We start from the raw sequence: 21682 nt of genomic DNA, 5'->3' as shown, positions 1-21682 counted from the left end.
CACTCATTTTAAGCACTAAGCTTTTGACGTTGAAATTTATATTACCTGGAGTTTTAGGCCAGGTTGAAATAAAATCCTTAAGAGTTGTTTCGGATGGAAGATCCAACAACGGCTTCGAGAACCTATGTGCAACAGGATTCTAAACTCTGCACTATACGTACGTCCCTGAGGAGGCCTATCAAAATTTCGAACACTATTATCTACTATTATTCTTTTATCTGCTGGCAACTTTTCTGAATCTAAACGCAAAAACTCGACTTTTTTTAAAATTTTTCTATTTTCAGGGACAAAAGCTCACAATCTTTAGAGCGGATTGTTTTTTCATGCTCTACTTGCATTTCTACAATTTTTTGTTTCAGCTCTATTTTTTTTCCGCATGTTTACCTTTTTCGGCGTGTTGTTTCTTAACGCGGAGCATGTATCCAATATCTTGGACACCAAAAATTTCATCCGGGACAGCAGCAGAACAATCTTGGGCAACAGAATCTGGCACAGCCCACACAGGTAGACGCTTGCTTTGCTTGGTCTTTATAATGCTTATTGCATACTCTGTGCAACTTTTTAACTGTGCCAGATTGAGATTAGCCCTCCAAATTTCTCTACTGGGGTTTTCAAAAAATACAAATTAAAAAAGGAAATATAAAGGGTGTCCCAAAATTAACGCAAGATTTGAATTAAATAGAAAACGCCGTTTTTTGTCTTTTGATAGTTATATTTTTATTGACTCGTAAAGTACATAGGATAGGGTTATGTATGGAATAACACATCGGACAAATGTTCTCCACGGCTTTGCATGCACATGCGCACTCTTTTGTTGAAATTTTCCATGAGCATTCTGCATAAATGTGGCTGAATTTTGTTGATGCAGCGTTAAATCTCCTCCTTTAATGCACGGGTGGTTGTGGGCTTGTTGACATAGACTTGTGATTTCAAATAACCCCATTAAAAGAAGTCTAATGGTGTTAAATCACACGATCTAGGAGGCCAATTTTGATCACCGAAACGAGAGAGTACACGAACTGGAAATGTCTCATGCAGTAATTGAATTGTTTCACGGGCTGTATATGACATGTGGCACAGTCTTGTTGAAACCACATATTGGACACATCAATATCATCCAATTTTGGCAGAAAGAGCTGTGTAATCATGTCGTGATATCGAGCACCAGTAACAGTCACTGCTTGGCCAGCATCATTTTCAAAAAAATATGGCCCAATTATGCCTCCAGCCCAAAATCCACACCATACAGTCACGCGTTGTGGATGCATTTGTTTTTCGACAGTCACATGTGGGTTCTCCGAATCCCAAATGCGGCAATTTTGGCGATTGACAAAGCCATCAAGATGAAAATGTGCTTCATCGCTTGTATGAAATTTTCGAAAAGCAGCCGCCAAGCTTTTACTGTTTTTGAAATATTCTTCAATAATGAAGACACGTTGTTCTATCGTGTAACGCTCCATTTTTAATAACCCTATACTGTTAGCTGTCAAATTGCTTTTTTTTCAGGGTTGCCAACACTTCACTGCACAAACGGCGGCAAATTCAAATCTTGCGTTTACAAATGTGATATAAAAAAACTTTTTCTTATGAATTTAAATTTTAAATGTTATTTAAACCCGATTTATTAAGCAAAAGGCTTGTTTTATGTTTCTTAAAAGTACTTTAAAATTATTGTGGATTATCACTACTTTTGGTAATTATTTGTAATTAAGCCTTAAAGTCTTAAAAATTAGGAACTTATCTTTGGGAGGAATGGTAGTCAAAACACTTTAGGACACACATTCTCTTCGATGTAGGTTGAGGTAGTAGGTTGGTTGTTGTTGGTGTGGATTGTGGTATAAATTGGCGAAAAGAAACGTTCCATTTCGTTGTCACTAAAAATTATTAAAATGTTAGACGATTTACTTTGGTATTGATGTAATACTTACATGTATCATCAGTTTCCATGTTCATGTTGAAGATATGTTGAAGATTGTTCTAAAGTAAAGAAAAAATTGTCAGTTTTACATTAGTTTTCTGTTTTATGTTTGTCAAAAATTATAATCTATTTAAGTAAAAAGTTATGAAAAAAACCTCTTAACTCCTTTGGGAGGCACATTCAAATCCACAGCTTGTCCAACCCGAACGCACCAACAAACCATATTTAAAATTCCACTTCAATTTCAGTCCTGTGATATTAAATGACGGTTGCCCGACACATTTTCCAACACATAAAACTTTCGCACATGCTGACCTGGGTTTCGTTTCACCATCTCTGACCCTAATATCATACGAAAAAAGCTAAGGCGAGTGCAGGACCAGACACTGTAAGTGGCCCTTGTGCCTGTCGGTTAGATGGACCTATTGTCGAGCGTACGTACTGAAACCAACCACAGCCACAGTCGCAGTATAGTTGTAGTAAAGGGCGAGAAATGCAATTCGCTTGGCGACAAGTTTATGGTTCATGTAATAACATCATCCTCGTCGTCTACGCTCACGTATACGAGAGTGCTCATTTCCCTAAGTTCCAAAATTAATTTTTCTTAAAATATTGCATTCATTTTTCAATTTTTGAATTTCAACGGATCTCTTTTTTGAACGGCTGAGTTCACCTCATAATTTTTTCCCCACGGTTGAGAAATGTGGGCACAAATTCCATAACGATTACATTCATAATGGCTTGGTCCCATAAGAAATGCACGGGACAACTAACACATGCTTATCCTTATGGACAAAATCCTCTCAATTTAGCTTAAAGGCCGAAAGAGAGCAAACCCATTAAGTCGGGACTATAGATAATATATTTCCTCTATGTCGTGCCTATGAATCGTCTTTCTACGAGCCGTAACTATTGTTCTCTTGCTGGTTGGTCTGGCTTAAGCGCTGTCGGTGCATTAAAAAAATCCAAAGTTAAAATAAAAATTTCATCTTCTGTCCCAAATTTATTATGGGTAAACTCTAATTCTAATAAGAATGTTGATGATTTGCCAAAAGGAAATTCTGGACTTTTAAATGATGTTGCTTTAAATACTTACTAGATCTCTTTAAATACTTACTAGATCTCTTTCATTATCTGCGTCAATATTGAATATTGATTGACAAGAATCAATCTAGTTTACCTATGTGACGGCTGATGTTTACAATACTGTGCCTATGATAGGTTCAGTGGATGACGATAAATCGACTACGAATGGTGAAGCTTCTTCTTATGAAGTTGTTGTTGCTGATGGTTTAGTGGATGACGATAAATCAGCCTCTAATGATAAGTCTTCTTCTGATGATAGTGAAGTTGTTGTTGCTGTTGCTGCTGCGGGTGTCGTTGATGCTTATTCTGGTGCTGAAAGGGATGTTTTTGCTGGTGTTGCTGACAGTGGAAGTGAAGGTGTTGTTGTTGCTCATGACGCTGTTGCTGCTGCGGGTGTCATTGATAATGTTTCTGTTTCGGAAAAGGGTGGTTTTATTGATGCTGTTCATCCGGAGATTGGAAGTGAAGGTGTTGTTGTTGCTAATGATGGCCAAGTACAAACAAGGCCTAACCAAATTGGAGGAACAAGTTTCCTTGTGAGGCATAACTTTAAAATTGCTAAAAAAGTGGTACCATTTAAGGAGTTTTCATTCATCTAAAACAAACTGATGAAATAATTGATTTTATTTCTACCAATTTGTGCATTCACCCAACTTCAATATTTTGCCATAGGCTTGAAAACCGCACTCTTCCGCATCAAAATACAATAAATTTTAAAGTTGGAATCCCATATGCGACTGCAAAAAAAGTCTTCGACGCATCTTTTTGGCCTATTGATATTAAAATTCGTCCGTTTGTGTATATTCCAAAAAACATACCTGCAGAAATTGGTCAACAAATGTAACAACGGAAACTAACTCAGCTTTAAATGTATATTACCATAACGCTAGTGGAATTCGTACTAAGTTAGCTCAATTGTTTAATCTCACTTGCCATTCCGATTATGACATTATCATCATCACTAAATCTTGGTTATACAGTGGAATTTCATCCACAGAAATATTTGACTGTCGCTTTTACAATGTCTATCGTATTGATCGGTGCAAAACTTCACTTGAACGTGGTGGTGGCATAAGAATTGCTGTTCGTACTACACTTTCCAGTGATGAAATTACTATCCCTGTTAAAGATATTGAACAAATCTGCATTCGTGTTAAGACTGGTGCAAAACATCATCTTTATTTTATAGTAAGCTATGTTCCTACTAAAGTAGTTTAGATTTATATGAAACGCATTATTTCGAATATGCGTTTATTGTGAACCAGGGCCTAGTGACTTACAACTCTCAACCATTTCTGTGTGCGAGTACTGTTGTCAGGAATGGAGGGGACCTACAATTTTAGGCCGAATCCGAACGGCTAGTTTGAGAAAGCACTTTTTCATGACAAGAATTACTCTTGAAGGATTTGTCAATTCCTCGCAAGAGGTAGTACCCGCGAAAATTAATTTTTTTTAAATTAAGGTGGCACAGGCAGGGATTGAACCCAAGACCCCTTGCATGACAGTCCAACGCACTAACCATCATGCCACGGGTACTACTACTACGATTACCAACAAATCGAAGCCAATTCTTATGTAAATTAATTTAATTTTTCAAAAACTAACTTCATTGAACTAGGAAATTTCTCTTCTGACATTGATTGGAATATTGAACTAAATCTTTTTGACTTAGGACGCGATTATAATCGTTTTACAAAAATTTTGTTTATGGGCTGTATTCTTTAATCAATTTGTCCCGCGTGTACAAAAACGGAAATCTTTAAAACCTTTATGGTATAACAAAAGGCTTTTGCACCTTAAAAATAAAGCATTAGCGAAATTTAAAATAACAGGACACCACACTGATTATATGGTTTTTAGTAGCCTTAGACGGGATTTTTCAGTATTAAATAAGTTCCTCTACTGAAATTATATTGTGAATATTGAAAACAACATAAAAAATAATAGCAAATCGTTTTGGTCTTTCATAAACTCTAAAAGATAGTCATCTAGGAGTCCTCAAAATGTTAGTTATAAAGGAGTCAATTCGTCAAATGTTGATACTCATTTGGAACTTTTTGCTAATTTTTTTGAGTCTGTTTACTGCTTCAAAATTAACACTTTTGTTTCAAGCTTGGAAGAAAAAGTTGACATTGGTTCAATGGAATTGACTTTCGATGAGGTTTCAGTAGCGCTTCATACCCTTAAAATAAATAATAGTTGCGGTGCCGATGGAATACTATCAAGCATTTGGAAAAATTGTAGTGATTCTCTTTGTTTGCCTCTGTTGAAATTGTTCAACAACTCATTGTCCATGGGTTTCTTTTTACCAGAATGGAAAGAAGCATTTTTTGTTCCTGTATTCAAGGCAGGTTCTAAAAATCTAGTAGAAAATTATTGAGAATCTGCAAGCTTTCAGCCAACCCCAACTTTTCGAAAGTTTGGTTAAAGATAAAATAGAATTTATGATAAAGGAATGCTTATCTGAGTCACAATATGGCTTCGTATCAGGTCGGTCTACTGTGACTAATTTGGCTGTTTTCTCTTCATACGTCCTAAATGCAATGGAGAATAAATGTCAAGTAGATGCTATTTACACCGATCTTCGTAAAGCTTTTGATTCGGTAGATCATATTATTTTACTGAAAAAGCTTCAATATTTTGGTTTTCATTCTGAGATGCTTCAATATAAACCAGAACTCAACGATTAATTATTTACCACAAAGTTTCGAGAAGTATAAAATGTACCTCCGGCGTTCCGCAAGGAAGTCATCTTTTATGATGATTTAAAACTAGCATATTTCTACGTGGTGTTCTTTGAACAGTTTGAAACCTAATGTTGGAAAATGTGAAGCTTTATCATTTTCCAAATCTGCATTAGCTCTTAATTTTGCACATAAAATCGAGTCGAATCTTTTGACTAAAGTGAACAATATCAAAGATCTAGGCGTTATTTTTGATAATACTTTGTCTCCAAAAAAGAATATAGTTGGTTTCATTAAAAGGAATAGTAAGGATTTTACGGATCCATATGTTTTACTAACCCTTTATACTTCACTAGTTAGGTCAACAATCAAATATGCTGATGGGCTTAGGAACCCATGCTATAGAGTTCATTCTGATAGAATTGAACAGGTCCAAAGGCGGTTTACTAAATTTGTGTTTCGTAAAATGCGTTGGAATTTTAGTCCAGACTATAAAGTTAGGTGCTAATTGCTCGGGATAAAATCCCTAGAATCAAGAAGAAAAATTCATGACGTAATGTTTGTGAGAGATATACTTTGCTATCATATAAAAAGTCCGTTTTTGCTTTCTCAGATTTCCATTTATGTACCATCTAGACAGTTAAGAACAAGTTCTTTCCTTTTTGAAAAACTGCATAGAACAAATTATTAAATAATCAACCAATATCACGAGATAAATATAAAATTGAATTATTGCATACATTTATATTTTAAATAAATAAGTAAAACTTTTGTAATTGCATCTGTTAAGCAAATCGCTTGTAGATAAATAAATAAATTAAAAAAAAATATTATTAATTAATATCTTATTTTGATCATTTACTTTTTCCATTATATTTATTTCTTCTACTAATCCTTTTCTTATAGATTCTTGGTTTCTTTTGCAGGTAATTGCTATGATTTTATCATAGTATTCCGCATCAGAACTATCCATAGTTCCAAATAATGTTTTAAATCCCGTACCAACAATATCTATTAATCCTCTTCGGATTCTGTTTTTCTTTGTTTGTAATGAATTATAAATTGTAACAATTTTATCTGATAAATTATTATAGCTTCTCTTTCCTTTTTCAGCTAAGTCTCTGCACTCTCCGAATAATTTTAAACATATTTCATGAATGTTATTAGTTTGTAACTTAATCTGCTCTAAACTATGTTCAACTTCAGCTACGTCAATTCTATTAATGGACTGAAACGTGTCCATCGATTGTTTTCATAGTACCAAGTGATTTAAAATAAAATCCTTTATGATCATCTAATTTCTCGATGTTGATGCTTGTTGCATGCAATTGCGATCGTCCATATCCTATAACAAAAATGTACTCGACTTTTATTACGAATGGTTAATTTTCCGCTTTTTTAACAATAATATTATTATCTTCCACAAAAGATACGACATAAGGATCTGACCATTTTGGGTCCAACTTTCCTGCACTTGCTTCTTTTACATAAACTCTATCTCCTGATAGAATATCTCTTAATTCTGGTCCTAATTTCTGATCATATCTGACTTTAGATCTTTCTTTGTTATCTAATAGCCTTGCTTAAGCTTTTATTTCCATTGCTCACAACTTCATTCTTAGTTTGGTCGTATAATCATGTGTTGTTTAAATTTCTTCTGTTCGGTTATTTAGAATTTCATTAACTTCTTTTCTACGTCTAAATCCGTGTCTTCATTTTCATCTATTTCTTCTAAAATGTTAATATTTCGACTTAATTTGTCTGCAACAACGTTATCACAACCATTTTTATACTCAATCGAATAATCGTATTCCTCTTATTTAAGTCGCCATCGAACTAATCGGGATCCAGGATCTTCCACATTAAAAAATTATTGTAAAGGCTTATGATCAGATCGAATTACAAAATTTCTACCATATACATATATTCTAAGAACCTTTACTGCCTATACGATTGCCAAGCATTCCATTTCCGTTGTGGAATAGTTTTTCTTCGATTTACTTTGATTTGCTTAAAAATTGCAAGGGCAGATCTTTTCCAATACTTTCTTGGCTTAATACTGCCGTAATTGATTGCATCAGTTGTAATAACAAATTTCATATTATAATCCGGGTATTGTAAAATTACGACATTTCTTAACGCTTCTTTTAGTTCTAAAAATGAGTTTTGTTGCTCCGCAGTCCACTTTAAATAAGAATTCTTTTCCAATAATTTGTTTAAACAAAAACTCCTTCTTACTGAAATCCTTGATAAATTTCCTGTAGTAACCTATCATTCCGAGGAATGATTTTATTTCTTTTTGGTTGTTTGGTGACTTAAATTTATCGAGTGCTTCTAACTTTTTCGGATCTGCCTTAACGCATTTTTCTGTAATAACATGACCTAAGTACGCAACATCTTTTTTGAGAAATTCGCATTTATTCATTTGGAGTTTTAAATTTAATCTACGCAGTTGTTCAAAAACCTCTATTAATTTTTTATTATGCTCGTATTAAAGAAGGAATGTGATTGGATTGTAGTAAGTACCATCTACCTACCAATAACATTCCTTCATTATCATCATAAACATGTCCTCATCTATCTATCTGCATAAAGCTGAGCACGCCAATGAACTATTCCTTATTCGTTTCGGCATCTACCTGCTACCTAACTACACAACCAACAGGTGATCGCTTCACAATTTAAATATTCATGGTCTGCCTCCTTCTTATCTTCAGATGATTTATTTTCCATCCTGGTTCTTTTAATATGAAATTACAATAAAGCTATCCAAGCGTTGAAGGAACAAGTTGAATCTATATCAATCGCATCGTAGCTTTATACATAATACAAACCATTTTTTATATAGAACGATCGTACACAAATAAAAGCAGACTTACTTACTTACTTAAGGTGGCGCTACAATCTGGGATGGACCTGGGCCTCAACTAACATGTGTCTCCAGCCAGCTGGGTCCCTAGCTAGCTGTCTCCAGTTTCGCACTCCAAGTTGGTTGAGCTCCTCTCCCACCTGGGTGTGCCACCTGAGTCGCCGTCTTCCTCTACTGCGCCGTCCCTCGGGATTGGATTCGAAGACCTTCCGGGCTGGAGCGTTGATGTCCATCCGCTCTACATGACCTAGCCATATAAGCCGTTGGACTTTAATTCTGCTAACTATAGGTCAGTTTCGCTGTACAGCCCGTACAGTTCGTCGTTATATCTTCTCCATTCTCCATCTATGCGTACGGGACCAAAAATCGCCCGAAGAATTTTTCTCTCGAAGCATCCTAAGACGCTCTCATCTTTCTTTGACAGGGTCCATCAGTCCATGCCTCAGCGCCATAAATGAGAACCGGGATGATGAGTGTCTTATAGATGGTGATTTTACATGCTCGAGAGAGGACTTTACTTCTCAATTGCCTTCTAAGTCCAAAGAAGCAGCGATTTGCAAGAGTTATTCTTCGTTTGATTTCAGCGCTGGTGTCGTTGTCTGCATTAATAGCGGTGCCTAGGTAGACAAAGTCCTTAACTACCTCAAAGTTATAGCTGTCCATGGTGACGTTTTGTCCAAGATGTCGTCGTTCAGTGTCCTTTTTTGATGACAGCATATACTTGGTCTTGCCCTCATTGACCACTATACCCATCTTCTTCGCTTCCGTCGCAATGCTAAAAACGCTCCACTGACATCACGCTTTGATCTTCCAATTATGTCAATATCATCTGCGTATCCGAGTAATTGGATGGACCTTTGGAAGATTGTGCCTCTAGTGTTGACGGTTGAGTTTTGCACAATTCTTTCCAGAACGATACGCGGGTATAGAAGAAAAAGTCGCATGATAGTGCATCGCCTTGTCTAAAACATTTTTTGACATCAAACGCATCGGTAAGATATTTTCCAACCATGATAGAGCAGCGTGCATTCTCCATCGTGATCCTGCACAAACGGATAAGTTTGACAGGGATGCCGGGTAGAGCTCTTTCCTATAGATACGCGGCTTTAAAATCGATAAAGAGATAATGGGTATCGATTTGAAATTCCTGGGTTTTTTCCAAGATCTGCCGTATTGTGAATATTTGGTCGATAGTGGACTTTCCTGGTCTGAAGCCACACTGATAACGACAAATCAGTTTTTTGACGAATGGCTTCAGACGTTTACATAATACCGCATAGACGATCTTATACGCAATGTTAAGGAGACTGATGCCTCTGTAGTTGGCGCAATCAAGATCTCCTTTCTTATGCATCGGGCATACAATGCTGAGATTCCACTCATCGGGTATGCTTTCTTCTGACCATATTTTGCAGACGAGTTGGTGCATGCTCCCTACCAATTCATCGCCTGCTGCTTTTAATAGTTCGGCAACGATGCCGTCAGCTCCAGCAGCTTTGTTTGACTTAAGTTTAGATATAGCTTTCTTCTTTTTATGAAGGTCAGGTAGGCAGAATTGTTGATCTGCTGTTCTACTACGATGTTCCCCTGATCGTCTTTACAGGCTTCGGTTCGTGGCTTGTAACCTTGGGAGGTTTTTTTACCTTTTGGTAAAATTAACGAACCTCATTACTGTTGTGAAATCCCTCTATGTTCTTCATCGTGCGCTTCTCATCTCTCCTCTTCTGCTCGCAAAGCTCGCAGCGCCGTTTTGTATGCCTCTTGTTTCGCTGCGTACGCTTGCCGGCATTCGTCATCAAACCAGGGGTTTCGCTGTGGTGGCCGTGTGAATTCTAGCACTTCAGAGGCGGCATCTCTGATGGCTGCAAGGCAATGTTGCCACTGGTTTTCTATGTTAAATGCAGGCAGCATAGGACTCCTTAAGAGGTTATTGGAGACTCGATCGGAAAAAGACATGGCAGTCTCTTGCGATTGTAGCCGTCTAACGTCGAATCTTCTCACAGTACTTCCTTGTTTTGGCTTGGATCGGGATATCCGTGCACGTACCTTGCCTACAACGAGGTAGTGGTCTGGATCAATTTTGGTCTATCGGAATGTTCGGATATTCTGTGTACTGGAGAAGTGTCGTGCGTCGATCGCAATGTGATCAATCTAGTTGACGGTTGATTGATCAGGAGATTTCCATGTCCCCTTGTGTTTATTGAGATGTGTGAACTGCGCACTAGCTACCAGAACGTCTTGCCCCGCAACGAAATCGACCAGCCTGAATCCTTCGTCGGAGGTGATGTCGTGCAGGCTGTATCTCCCGATTATGCCACCAATGATGTCTTTTCTTCCTAGCTTGGCATTAAAATCTCCTAGGACAACTTTAATGTCATAGCCAAGGCACTGCTCATATGTCTTGTCCAAGAGCTCGAAGAATATGTCTATGGTATCTTCATCTATCTCCTCTGTTGGGTCATGCGCGCATATTAGTCTTATGTTGGCGAATTTAGCCTTGATGCGGATTGTCGCGATGCGCTCGCTCACACTGTTGAAACTCAAGACTTTTTGCCTGAGCCTAGTTCCAACGACAAATCCACACCCAAATAGACGCTGTCTTTGTTCAGGGTAGCAGTCGCCGTAGTAGATATCTCAGTCTTTTAGTTTGCGTTTGCTCGGTCCATCCCATCGCACTTCTTGGATGGCGGTAATATCTGCCTTGCAGCAGTTTATTGCTTCGTTCGGCTGCACGTGGTCTGTTAAGGGACCTAACATTCTACGTACATATCCGAAGTTCGTTGTCCTTATTTCCTTTGCGTGGGTTGTCAACAGTGACACCTCCGTATCACCTCTCCCCCCCTCTCCGCAACCTCGAAGTACCGACTATAATAATCCACGACCACTAGCAAACTGTGACCAGATGGTAACAGACCCTGAAAATCAATTGCTAAATGTGCCCACGGAGCTAATGGTAGCTCAGTTCTTCTTAATGGCTCCGGTGCAGATGGTGCGCTCACTAAAATACAGCCTCTGCACTTTTTCACAAACTCCTCCACGTGCGTATCCATCTTTGGCCTCCATACTTTTGCTCAAAGCCTCCGCTTCATAACAGTCATTCCTGGATGATCTTCATGGCCCAATTGCAAAGTTCTCTCTCGAAGTATTTGTGGCATAACGATTCGAGTACCACGAAGCAAAATGTTGCCTGTGAAACAAAGCTCGATTTGGAATGCTTTGAACAACGATGCTTTACCAGTCCATTCATTTTCATTGAGTGCTTTCTTTACTGCTTGTATTTTATCGTCACTTATAGAAAGCTCTTCAATTTCAAGCAGCGTTATGGCTTTAGGTTCAGCGTACGATATAATCCACCTGATATATTCTTCTGTTTTATTGATCGTATCAGCTTATCAGATAAACGAGACAGGGGATCTGCAATATTAGTTTTTTAGGCTTGTATATCACTGTAAACTTGTATGACATTAGTCTGATTACCCAACGTTTAATTCGAGCGCATGGCTTTGATTTCGGTCCAAATAGAGTTTCAAGTGCCTTATTATCCGTCATTAATTCAAAATGTCGTCCAAATAGATAATAGTGAAACCGTTCAACAGCCCATACCAAGGCAAGGGCTTCTTTTTCGGTCTGGGCGTAGTTCAATTCAATTCAAAGCTTCAACTATGCTATAATTCGTGCATCGCTTTGTTGAAATTGCGTCAATACTGCTCCCAAACCAACTGAACTAGCATCGGCTACGACTTGTGTGCGATATTTCACATTATAGTACCCAAGTAGTAAATTGTCGGTCAGATTTCGCTTAAGTGTTTCAAATGCCCATTGTTGTTCTGAGCCCCAATAAAAGCTGACTTCCTTCTTCGTAAGTCTTCGCAACGCTTCACTAACAGTTGTGAGGTTAGGGATAAATTTGCCAAAATACTTAACCCAAAAAACTCCGGACTTCCTCAGCACTAACAGGCGTACGAAATTCTTTCACAGCTTCAACTTTGTCGTGTTTTGGTTTTATTCCATAAAATGTGTCCACAAAATAAAATTCCCTCCACCCCAAATCTACATTTTTCCTTGTTTAATGTTATGTTGTATTCCCTTATGCGATCTAATACTTTGCGTAATCGAACATCATGAATCTCTTTAGTTGGTGCGTTAACCACGATATCATCAATATAACTTATAACACCTTCGCACCCAATTAGTATTTGCTCCATCAGCTTTTGGAAAATCTCAGGTGCACACGTTATTCCAAACATCAGGCGAGTGTACCGTAAAAGTCCCTTCCGCGTCATAAAAGCCGTAATTTCTCTTGACCCAGGTGAAATTTCAACCTACAAACAAAATATAAATCTTATCCCACAAATAAGAATATATGTAGATATAGACATTGTTTTTTTTTTATTTAATTAATTCATTTAAAAAATTCACTAAAACTTAACCATGCGAGAAACAGCGAGAAGAGAGAAAAAAAAAATAATAGTACAAAAAAAACAAAAATCCATTGAACAAACGACAACTAAACCTGGTGATATGCTTGCTTAACATCCAGTTTTGAAAACCAGTTCGCTTCGCGCAAATGAGGCAGAAAGTCATCCATGGTTGGCAACGAATGGTTTTCTCGCTCAACTGCCAGGTTTGCTCTGCGCATATCAACACACATGCGGACATCATCCTTTCCTTTTGGTGCAATCACTAGCGGCGACACCCACATAGCAACACCGTTCACCTGCTCGATAATCCCTTCACGCAGCATTTTATCAATTCTCTCATCAACCAATTTTACCAATGCAACCTTGACTCGCCGATATGGCTGTGCTACTGGCTTCACATCCGACCTGATTGGAATATCAACCATCACACCTCTGATTTTACCAACCGATTTGCACTCGATTTGCTTTGAATTGATAGCATTTTCCGATTTTCAGTACCCCGAGAGCATATCCTGTTTCATATCCCAGCAACACTTTTCCTAGTTCATTTGCCACGTAAAATTTTGCCAAACTTTCGCTTTTTCTTGCCTTGATGACAGCGGTGAACATTCCGATGAACTTGAGTGGATACCCCCCATAAGCCCGAAAATCTATATCCACCTCCTTCTGCTTGTGCACTATCACAATGTTCATGGCCTTCAAATCCAGCCATTACAGCTTGTCAATAACATTGTATCGGACACCCCAGTCCACGATTAACTCGATTTCAATACCACCAATAGTACACCAGATCTTGTAACCTTCATCATTTGAGTCGATGGAGAAAATTTCTGAATTTTCCTTTTCATTTGAGTCAATACATAAAATGTCATCATACTCGTCTTCAATATTTTTACAACCAAGCTTAGAATCCGTGTCAACCATTTGTACGTTTTTTCGCTTGAGTTTGTTGTTTGCTTGCTCAATGTCCTTACTGTTCCTTCGCTTACCAGTGAAATTATTCTGACTGGCAGATTCACGACGAAAACAGCACCTTGAGAAATGATACTTTAGACCACAAGCGTGACACGTCTTTCCTTTAGCTGGACGTGTATCTGGTATCCGATGCTTTGTGACCATTCGATCCACACCCGCCACATATAATGGAATAACTGAAGCTTTTGTTCGGATTCAGTCTCCGATAGCCTGTAAACTTCGGTCTCACATCAATCTTGCAAACGCTTTCTCCTTTTTGCTGGTCTGCCATTATTGAACTGACATTATCGACAATTGCCTCTTTTCCAAACATTTTCTGTTGCTGTGCCACCGCTTCAAAAATCCGTTCCATTTTCACGATTTGTTCCAATCTCTCGTCACCACGGACAAGAATGGTCTGTCGTAATTTGTCAGAATGGCAGCCACTGGTGATCTGATCACGAATGTTTTCATCAAGCTGTTCACAAAAATCGCAGGGCTCAGCTTGTTCCCGCAAGCGCATTGTGAACATATCGATTCTTTCACCTTTTGTTTGCTTCATTTCGTACGAAATGTTTTGTTTTGGCTCAAAAAATGCACAGAGACTTACAACCGCTTGCTCGTACTCGTCTTTCTGTTCAAAGACATAACCAGAAGCCAATGGCCCTCTGCGTTTGTTTGTAGTTTTAACTTCTGGCAGGGAATAATAAACTGTTTTGCACCTTCTCGCCACCATATTGCAACATCCAATTCAATTTCTTTGTACCGTTTTCCATCGAGTTTGCTTGGGAACAAATTTCAAAACCACGCAACCATTTTCTCCATTCACCACCGCAATTTCCATCTGCCTTGAAATCAAACGGTGGTGGTCAATCTGTCAACCGTGTTCGTAGCATTTCTGAAATTTAACAATAAATCATCAGCCAATATTTCGAAACCCAATACGTACGAATTCATTTTGTGCAAAATTTCAAAACAAAATGGCTGATATCTGATTCAACTTATATGAACATTCCAGACACTAATCGCATGGCCGTCAACTTCATTCACCGACCAAACACAGGCGCTCTCTTTTCCACTCACACACTTTAGTTTTTTTTTTTGAGACAACGCTCCAACATTCGAGCAGACAACTTCTTTCTTTTTTTTTCTGTCCAAAATGATTGAACCAGACTTTTCAATGCTCCATCTTTCGAGCCGACAACATCTTTTTCCTGCTGCAAAATAAAAACAGCTAGTATTTTCAATGCTCCAACATTTGCACTTACATCTTTCTCCTGTTCCAAAAACATTGTTGAACCAGAGAGTTTTTTTTCCCAATGCTCTATCTTCTGAGCAATCTGTTCATTGGTAATGAATCAGATATCAACGAATTCAACTAATTTGCGCTCAAAACTAAGCCGCATTAGATTGTATGTACTTACTTTTTTTTAGTATCTCCTTTCGTGGGTGCGTCTACTCCTCGTCGCCAAATGTAGTATCCTTCATTTGTTTAAATAAAAATGCGTCTGCTTATCACCGTGGTAGTGTACAAAGTAAAAATCATCTTTATTTGTTTCATTCGTTCCTGACATTTCACAGGTGCTGCCAGGTAATACATTTCTGGAATTTAAACAATACTGCCAGATACTACAAGCATGTTTTCTATTTCGTATAGATAACTTTTCGCGAATTTTAAAGAAATTTTGTCGGCTGATGCAGGTTGAGTCATTGGCCTTGTGGACTTCGTTGCAATTTGCACACTTAATTTTGTTTGATTTACAATTTTTTGTCTAGTGATTTTCTGCACAGTTGGCACAGTGAGTTTTAATATGACAATTTTTCTCTCCGTGCCCATAAATTTGGCAGTTGTAACACTGTGTGAGTTTGTTTCTCTGCCTTCGGGCAAAGTCCCATTTCACTTGGGTTTTAAACATCGATTTGCATTGTTTCTTCAAATCATTTAACTTGATTGATCCACACTCGAGGTACACAAGATAGAAGATGTCTACAAAGTTTTCATAGTTTTTTTAAATAATTTTTACCAAGCGATAATAGCTCTTGTTTAATCACGTCAATGCTAAATTCATGTAGGCCATAAAGAATGACTTTGAAAGACCTTACAGAGGGTAAATCATGCGTAAAAAACTGCCAGTTTTTTTTCTTAAGTGTATCGTTTGGTATGAGTTTCAATGTCTTCACAATTCACTTTTATCCCAATGGACATTTTCTTTGAACTGTAGTGTTCTATTTTGAATTCATTAAGTAAGGCATGAATACATTCACTTGTTTTTTGTAGTACACAGACCGATGGGATTTTGGATTTTTTATTTGACACAATTGGTTGCGCAATAATTTCGTCGTCTACTTCAATATCGATATCTGTATCTGGTTGAGTTTGTAAAGGAATTCAACGATTATGCTCAATAGAGCTAATCTTTGGGTTTTTGCTGGTGGAAGACATGGTGTCTTCACCAACTGGGGATCGAGATCTTTTAGTAATTTTTAAGTTTATGAAAGGTACCGCACAAAATAGGACAAACGTCTGACGAGTTTGAAGGTACGATTGGTATTCGGATAGTCGAGATGCACTCGCTCACACTGTTGAAACTTAAGACTTTTTGCCTGCGTCTCTAACAACAAATCCACACCCACATAGACGCTGTCTTTGTTCTCGGTAGCAGTCGCCGTAGTATATATCGCAGTCTTTTAGTTTGTGTTTGTCCGGTCCATCCCATCGCACTCCTTGGATGGCGGTAATATCTGCCTTGCAGCAGTTTATTGCTTCGTTCGGCTGCACGTGGTCTGTTAAGGGACCTAACATTCCACGTACATACCCGAAGTTCGTTGTCCTTATTTCGTTTGCGTGGGTTGTCAACAGTGAATCCGTCCGTATCCGAGGCTTGTTGGTGCTTCGCAACTAAAGGTATTTTTTACGTGGCCAGGAAGTCAACCCGACGGCACAACCCCCAACCTGGAGGGTCAGATCCTTACTATAACTCCAAGAAAGGGGAACCGGATAAACCGCTCCCTACAGGCCTGGGCTCCAAATACGTCGAAGAAGCCCTATAAGGTGTTCACTAAGTAGTTAAACCTTACTGTAACTGTAGACGCCACCGTTGATTCCATATCGAGAATTCGTCCGCTGCCACCTGGATAAGGAGAGGTGCCCTAGTGGAAACACCTCTCCCCCCAACAACTTTCCACTGGGGTTGGAACCCAAGGAACCCAATCTACAGTTGAAGTATTAGGCACCCGATGTTCACCGCGGGGAGGTGAGAGTAGGAGTTGATAGACAGAGGTGGGTTTTGAGACAAAACCAGTGCACGCTTGTGTCGTCTTGAATGCACATGTCTACCATTTGAACAACAGTAGAAGTTACATTGCCACTTTTTTCAACAAACTTTTTACCGTTAAGAATATCATAAAGTATATACAACAACGGTTTGCTCATGCCAGTTCTGCTCAGTTTTAGGTAAAGACCCTTTGACCATACGGTGTCAAAGGCCTTGTCCAAATCAACCAGAATAGCACCTGTGCATTGTTGTTTTAGTTAATTCCATTTGATATCAGAAACTAAAATTTAGACGCAGCATGAATTGTGTCATTACCCGCCTTGAGCCCGAACTGTGTATCCGTAATTATTTTGTTGTCCGCAGCCCACTTAGTCAGAGCCGTATTGATGATCTTTGCAACCGAAGATTTGACGGGTTGAAGTTTTTTTTCTCTTTTTCGGGAGAGAATGAACCACAGGGGTATTCTAATATTGTATTCAGTGCATTATTGAAGAGTGTGGTGTAAATGTCAATTGCCTACATCTGTAAATGTCTTAGTACAACGTTGGATATACAATACAAACCTGCTGACTTTTTGATTTGTATTCAATTGAAGATGAGGTGAAGCTCAACCTTCGTCACTGACAAGTGACTTGGGCCCGTTTGCTCGGCGATAATGTCATTAACCATCATCATCATGGTATTTCTTCAACTCCACGCTTTCGATCGGAAATTGCATTACAGCAGTTTTGAGTGTGATAACCACTTTGTCTGTAACTGATAGATAGATAGATATTCTTTATTCTGTGTTTACAATTTTAATATTTATATAGCTATTACTTCTCAATTATTGTTTAATACATGACATGGACTGCCGTCTGTCTGAAGGGCATTATTATTCACATTTTGTTATAAAGTAATTTAAAAAATTAAAACATAATTATTGTTATTATTATTTTCAATTCAATAGATTATAAGAACCAAATTGTAATGGAATAAGGACTTTTAAACTAGTTAAATCAAAATACACATTTTATTTAATTTTTTTTAGTTTAGTGAAAACAAATTTTTAGGACTTTTAGATTAGTTAAATCAAAATATTTTACATAATTTAATTGAATTCCAATGAATTTAATCGAAATTAAAACACAATTTGAGATGGTTTTCAATATAGTCAAAAACATTTAGCACTTTTAGATTAGTAGAATCAAAACAAAAATTAATTCGATAAATGGATTCCTATGCCTGTTATTGATCTGAATCAAAAATATTCATCAATGATTCGGGCATTGTATTTTATCTCTTCTTTGTAGAATTCGTAAAGGTGCATCCAGTTCGCACCATTCAGATAGTTCATAACCTCTTAAACTTACAGAAAGTTTTTTTTCAAAGTGAACATGTCCTATCTCCGTCAGCATTGGACAAGCGCCTACGAATAAATACGCACTTTAAATAATATTGCCTTCCCGTTGATGAACGAGCTTTTTCAATGTGCGCATACCCTTTATTCTCATCAGTGACGGATATTACTTAATAAAGCATCTTCTTTAATTGAACCGCTTCATACTCCAATTTAGAGTCCAGGACCCATGTTCTGTAACTATCGCATCGATAAAATTCTTCGAGAAACGGTGAGAATCGGTACAAGCCAGCGAGCAAAGGGTGTTTATGAATAAAACTGGTGGTGACCTCGACCACTCAGTGATATGGATGAAAAAGTTTTGTCGATCATAACAATTGATGCCGTTGATGGGGATGGTTCAACCCCTGAATTGGGAATAGAAGTAGCACTCAATGAATACGATACCTACAAATCATTCTTTATTAAATTGAATTCTAATCTATTTTTTTATGTATAGAATCTAGAAATTGAACTAGATGAAGACGAGGCCCCTAAACCTCTAAAAGTTAAGAAGACCCAAAATATTGGGTATGCAAATGCTTTGGAGGAAGCAAGGGCCATGCAAAGCTCCGTCGAAAAAAAGCTCGACGAAATTTTAAAAATAATCAAGGAAATTCTGGATTTTTTTTAAAAAAAAAAAGGGAATGTAAGCTCTTTATATGTAACTAACTCTCTCCATGTGATTTGTTTGTTTTTTTTTTAAGTATATATATTTATTTTACTGTTTGTATGTTTTATGAAGTTTATTTATTTTATTGGATTCACTATTTTTATTTTTTTTAAGGATGTTTTTTTTTATTATTTTGTTAAAATAAAAATAAGCCTATAGGATATATTTATAAAGACTTGCACTTCGTTTTTCATTCCTTAAGAAAACATTGGTACTTTTCGAGTGACATTGTTTTCCAACTAACACTTATCAGAATTTCAGTGAAATTTCAATGTCACTCGAAAAATATTTGCTCGATTTGGATAATTCAAACGCTTCTGAGTCACAAATTAAGTGTTATGCTGCATTTCAAAAACAATTTTTTTTAATTCCAACAAATATTTCAAAAAAACACCATATGAAAATAGTTTCCTAATGCTCAAGGATTGTATACGAAATGACGAAACTATTCCTATATGGAATTTTTTTTGTAATATCAGCTTGAATCGAAAATGGATTTTAGTACCATGTATAGGATCTAAATTAAGACTCAGAAGCGTTTGAATTATCCAAAAGAAGCGATTGGTTTTAAAATGACATTTACATATCAAAAACTTACAAGAACTTGAAGAGAAAATAATACGAAATCAAGGATGATTTTCTATAATTTTTCTTTTTTTTTTTTATTTAGTAATTTTTAAAATAGGGTAGTGTATAGTGTTTCCTTAGGAATATTTTGAGACATATTAATTAAAATTTCTCTTGATGCGGTCTAGAATCACCGTGGCTGCTCGTAGATGGGTGGAAGCATTTCGTGCTTTAATCGGAAGTTATGCAGCATACAGCATGCATTAATTATTCTTCCTGCTGCTGGCGGAGAATAGCATAATCCCAATTTAAGGCACCGGAACAGCCAAGAGCTGTGTTCCCCCGAATCACAAGCTACATAGCGTCGTTCAAGCAAAGATTTCACTTGAGATCCATCCCATATATAGGAATCATGTGAGGATCCTCCAAACTTTGCTATCACACTAAGAATTTTCAGGTTGAAGTCACAAACCTAAAAGCAATTTTCATTAAAACTAAGATTTTAAGTTCTTAAGAATATATTTACCAACTGGACATTTTTCGAGTGGTATCCTTTTCTGTTGAGGTAGCATGCTTCGATTTCAATATTTGGTTTTTGGATCCTCACATGGGTGCAGTCAACAGCCCCAATAACTCCGGGAAATCCGTTCTCATTGAAAAATCTAATAATAATTTACATATGTATAATAATAATAAGTTCAAAAATATTTTTCAAATTTACATTTGCTTTATTGAATCGTATTCCTCTTCTCTGGGGAATTATCCACTTGTCCGCTAGCTTGTCCTGAAGTATTTTGGATACTTCGGCTACACCTTAGTTCGTGCTGCTGCAAAGTCGTGCCCAACGTCCCTTTGGTAGGACCCAGACGCAAAAAAATGCAGTTCGTGCTGCTGCAAAGTCGTGCCCAACGTCCCTTTGGTAGGACCCAGACGCAAAAAAATGCAGTGCCGCACAGATACGAACAGGGATGGGGATAAAGGTTGTCCTCTGTCCCTGCCTCATATGTGGACGCATTTTTTCAACGAGAATGCGCGCTGCATCCCGACTAAGTCGGTACAACTCCCGAAATCGCTCTTCTGGCATTTCAAATGGGTTAGTATTATCCCGAAGTCTTCGCCGGTGTATTCGCTTTTTGTTGCGTCGTTGGTCCATTTCCGACAATAAAATTATTGCAAAAATAGTAGATATATTTTATATATTAATATTTCTTCACTTTAACTCAATATCAATTATTTTAGAACTTTCTTTTTTTTATTTGACAGAAGATTGACAGTTCAACTTATCGCCTTCCAATGGATATTCCAGTCAGAATAGTTTGAAAATTGAACTTATCGCGTTCAATTACAGAAACCCGATTTTTTCCAGAGGTGATAACTAAGGAATGAGTTGTTTCATTTTTTAACGATGCGAAAAGTTATTGTCTTAGTTACAGAACATAGTTGCTGCAGCTAACAAGTTCCAATCTTTTACAACCAGCTTTTTTGTTTGAATCGCATACTCCATTATCTTTCTCGTCCTTATTTAATACTCTCACAATGTAGTCAACATTTAGTTTAAGTGTTGAAATAAACACTGACGGAAGACCAGTTTCCAAATAATACATATATTTTGGGGTATTTATCGGCAGAAAAAATATTTTCCTTAAGAAAAATCGTAATAGGTTTTCAACTAGTTTATACTTCTATACTCCCCATCCATAAAAGAGGGTAGCTTGGGCAGTAGCATTAAACATTCTATATTTTAACTCTGTTGCTATTAGCTTCTTATTATAAATTTTTTCCAATTTAAACATATTGCCGATTAAGCCTTATTTAGTTTGCTTTTGAGATGTTTTTCTAATTTTAAATTGAAAGTAA

At 37.3% G+C, this 21682-nt stretch overlaps 1 protein-coding gene across 1 annotated transcript; it reads right to left on the bottom strand.

The window, feature by feature from the left end:
• Positions 1 to 20002: 20002 nt before the first annotated feature.
• LOC129944546 (putative nuclease HARBI1) lies at positions 20003 to 21429 on the bottom strand. Its single transcript, XM_056054057.1, has 3 exons — positions 21257 to 21429; positions 20352 to 20487; positions 20003 to 20297 (listed from the first exon to the last, which is right to left on the bottom strand). The coding sequence occupies exons 1-3, from the start codon at positions 21427 to 21429 to the stop codon at positions 20016 to 20018; spliced, it is 591 nt and encodes a 196-aa protein (XP_055910032.1). The 3' UTR covers positions 20003 to 20015.
• Positions 21430 to 21682: the final 253 nt, after the last annotated feature.

This window comes from Eupeodes corollae, chromosome 1 (assembly GCF_945859685.1).
Source record: "Eupeodes corollae chromosome 1, idEupCoro1.1, whole genome shotgun sequence".
Taxonomy (NCBI): domain Eukaryota; kingdom Metazoa; phylum Arthropoda; class Insecta; order Diptera; family Syrphidae; genus Eupeodes; species Eupeodes corollae.
The sequence above is the reverse complement of the archived record's forward strand: the minus strand, read 5'-3'. Positions and strand labels throughout refer to the sequence as shown.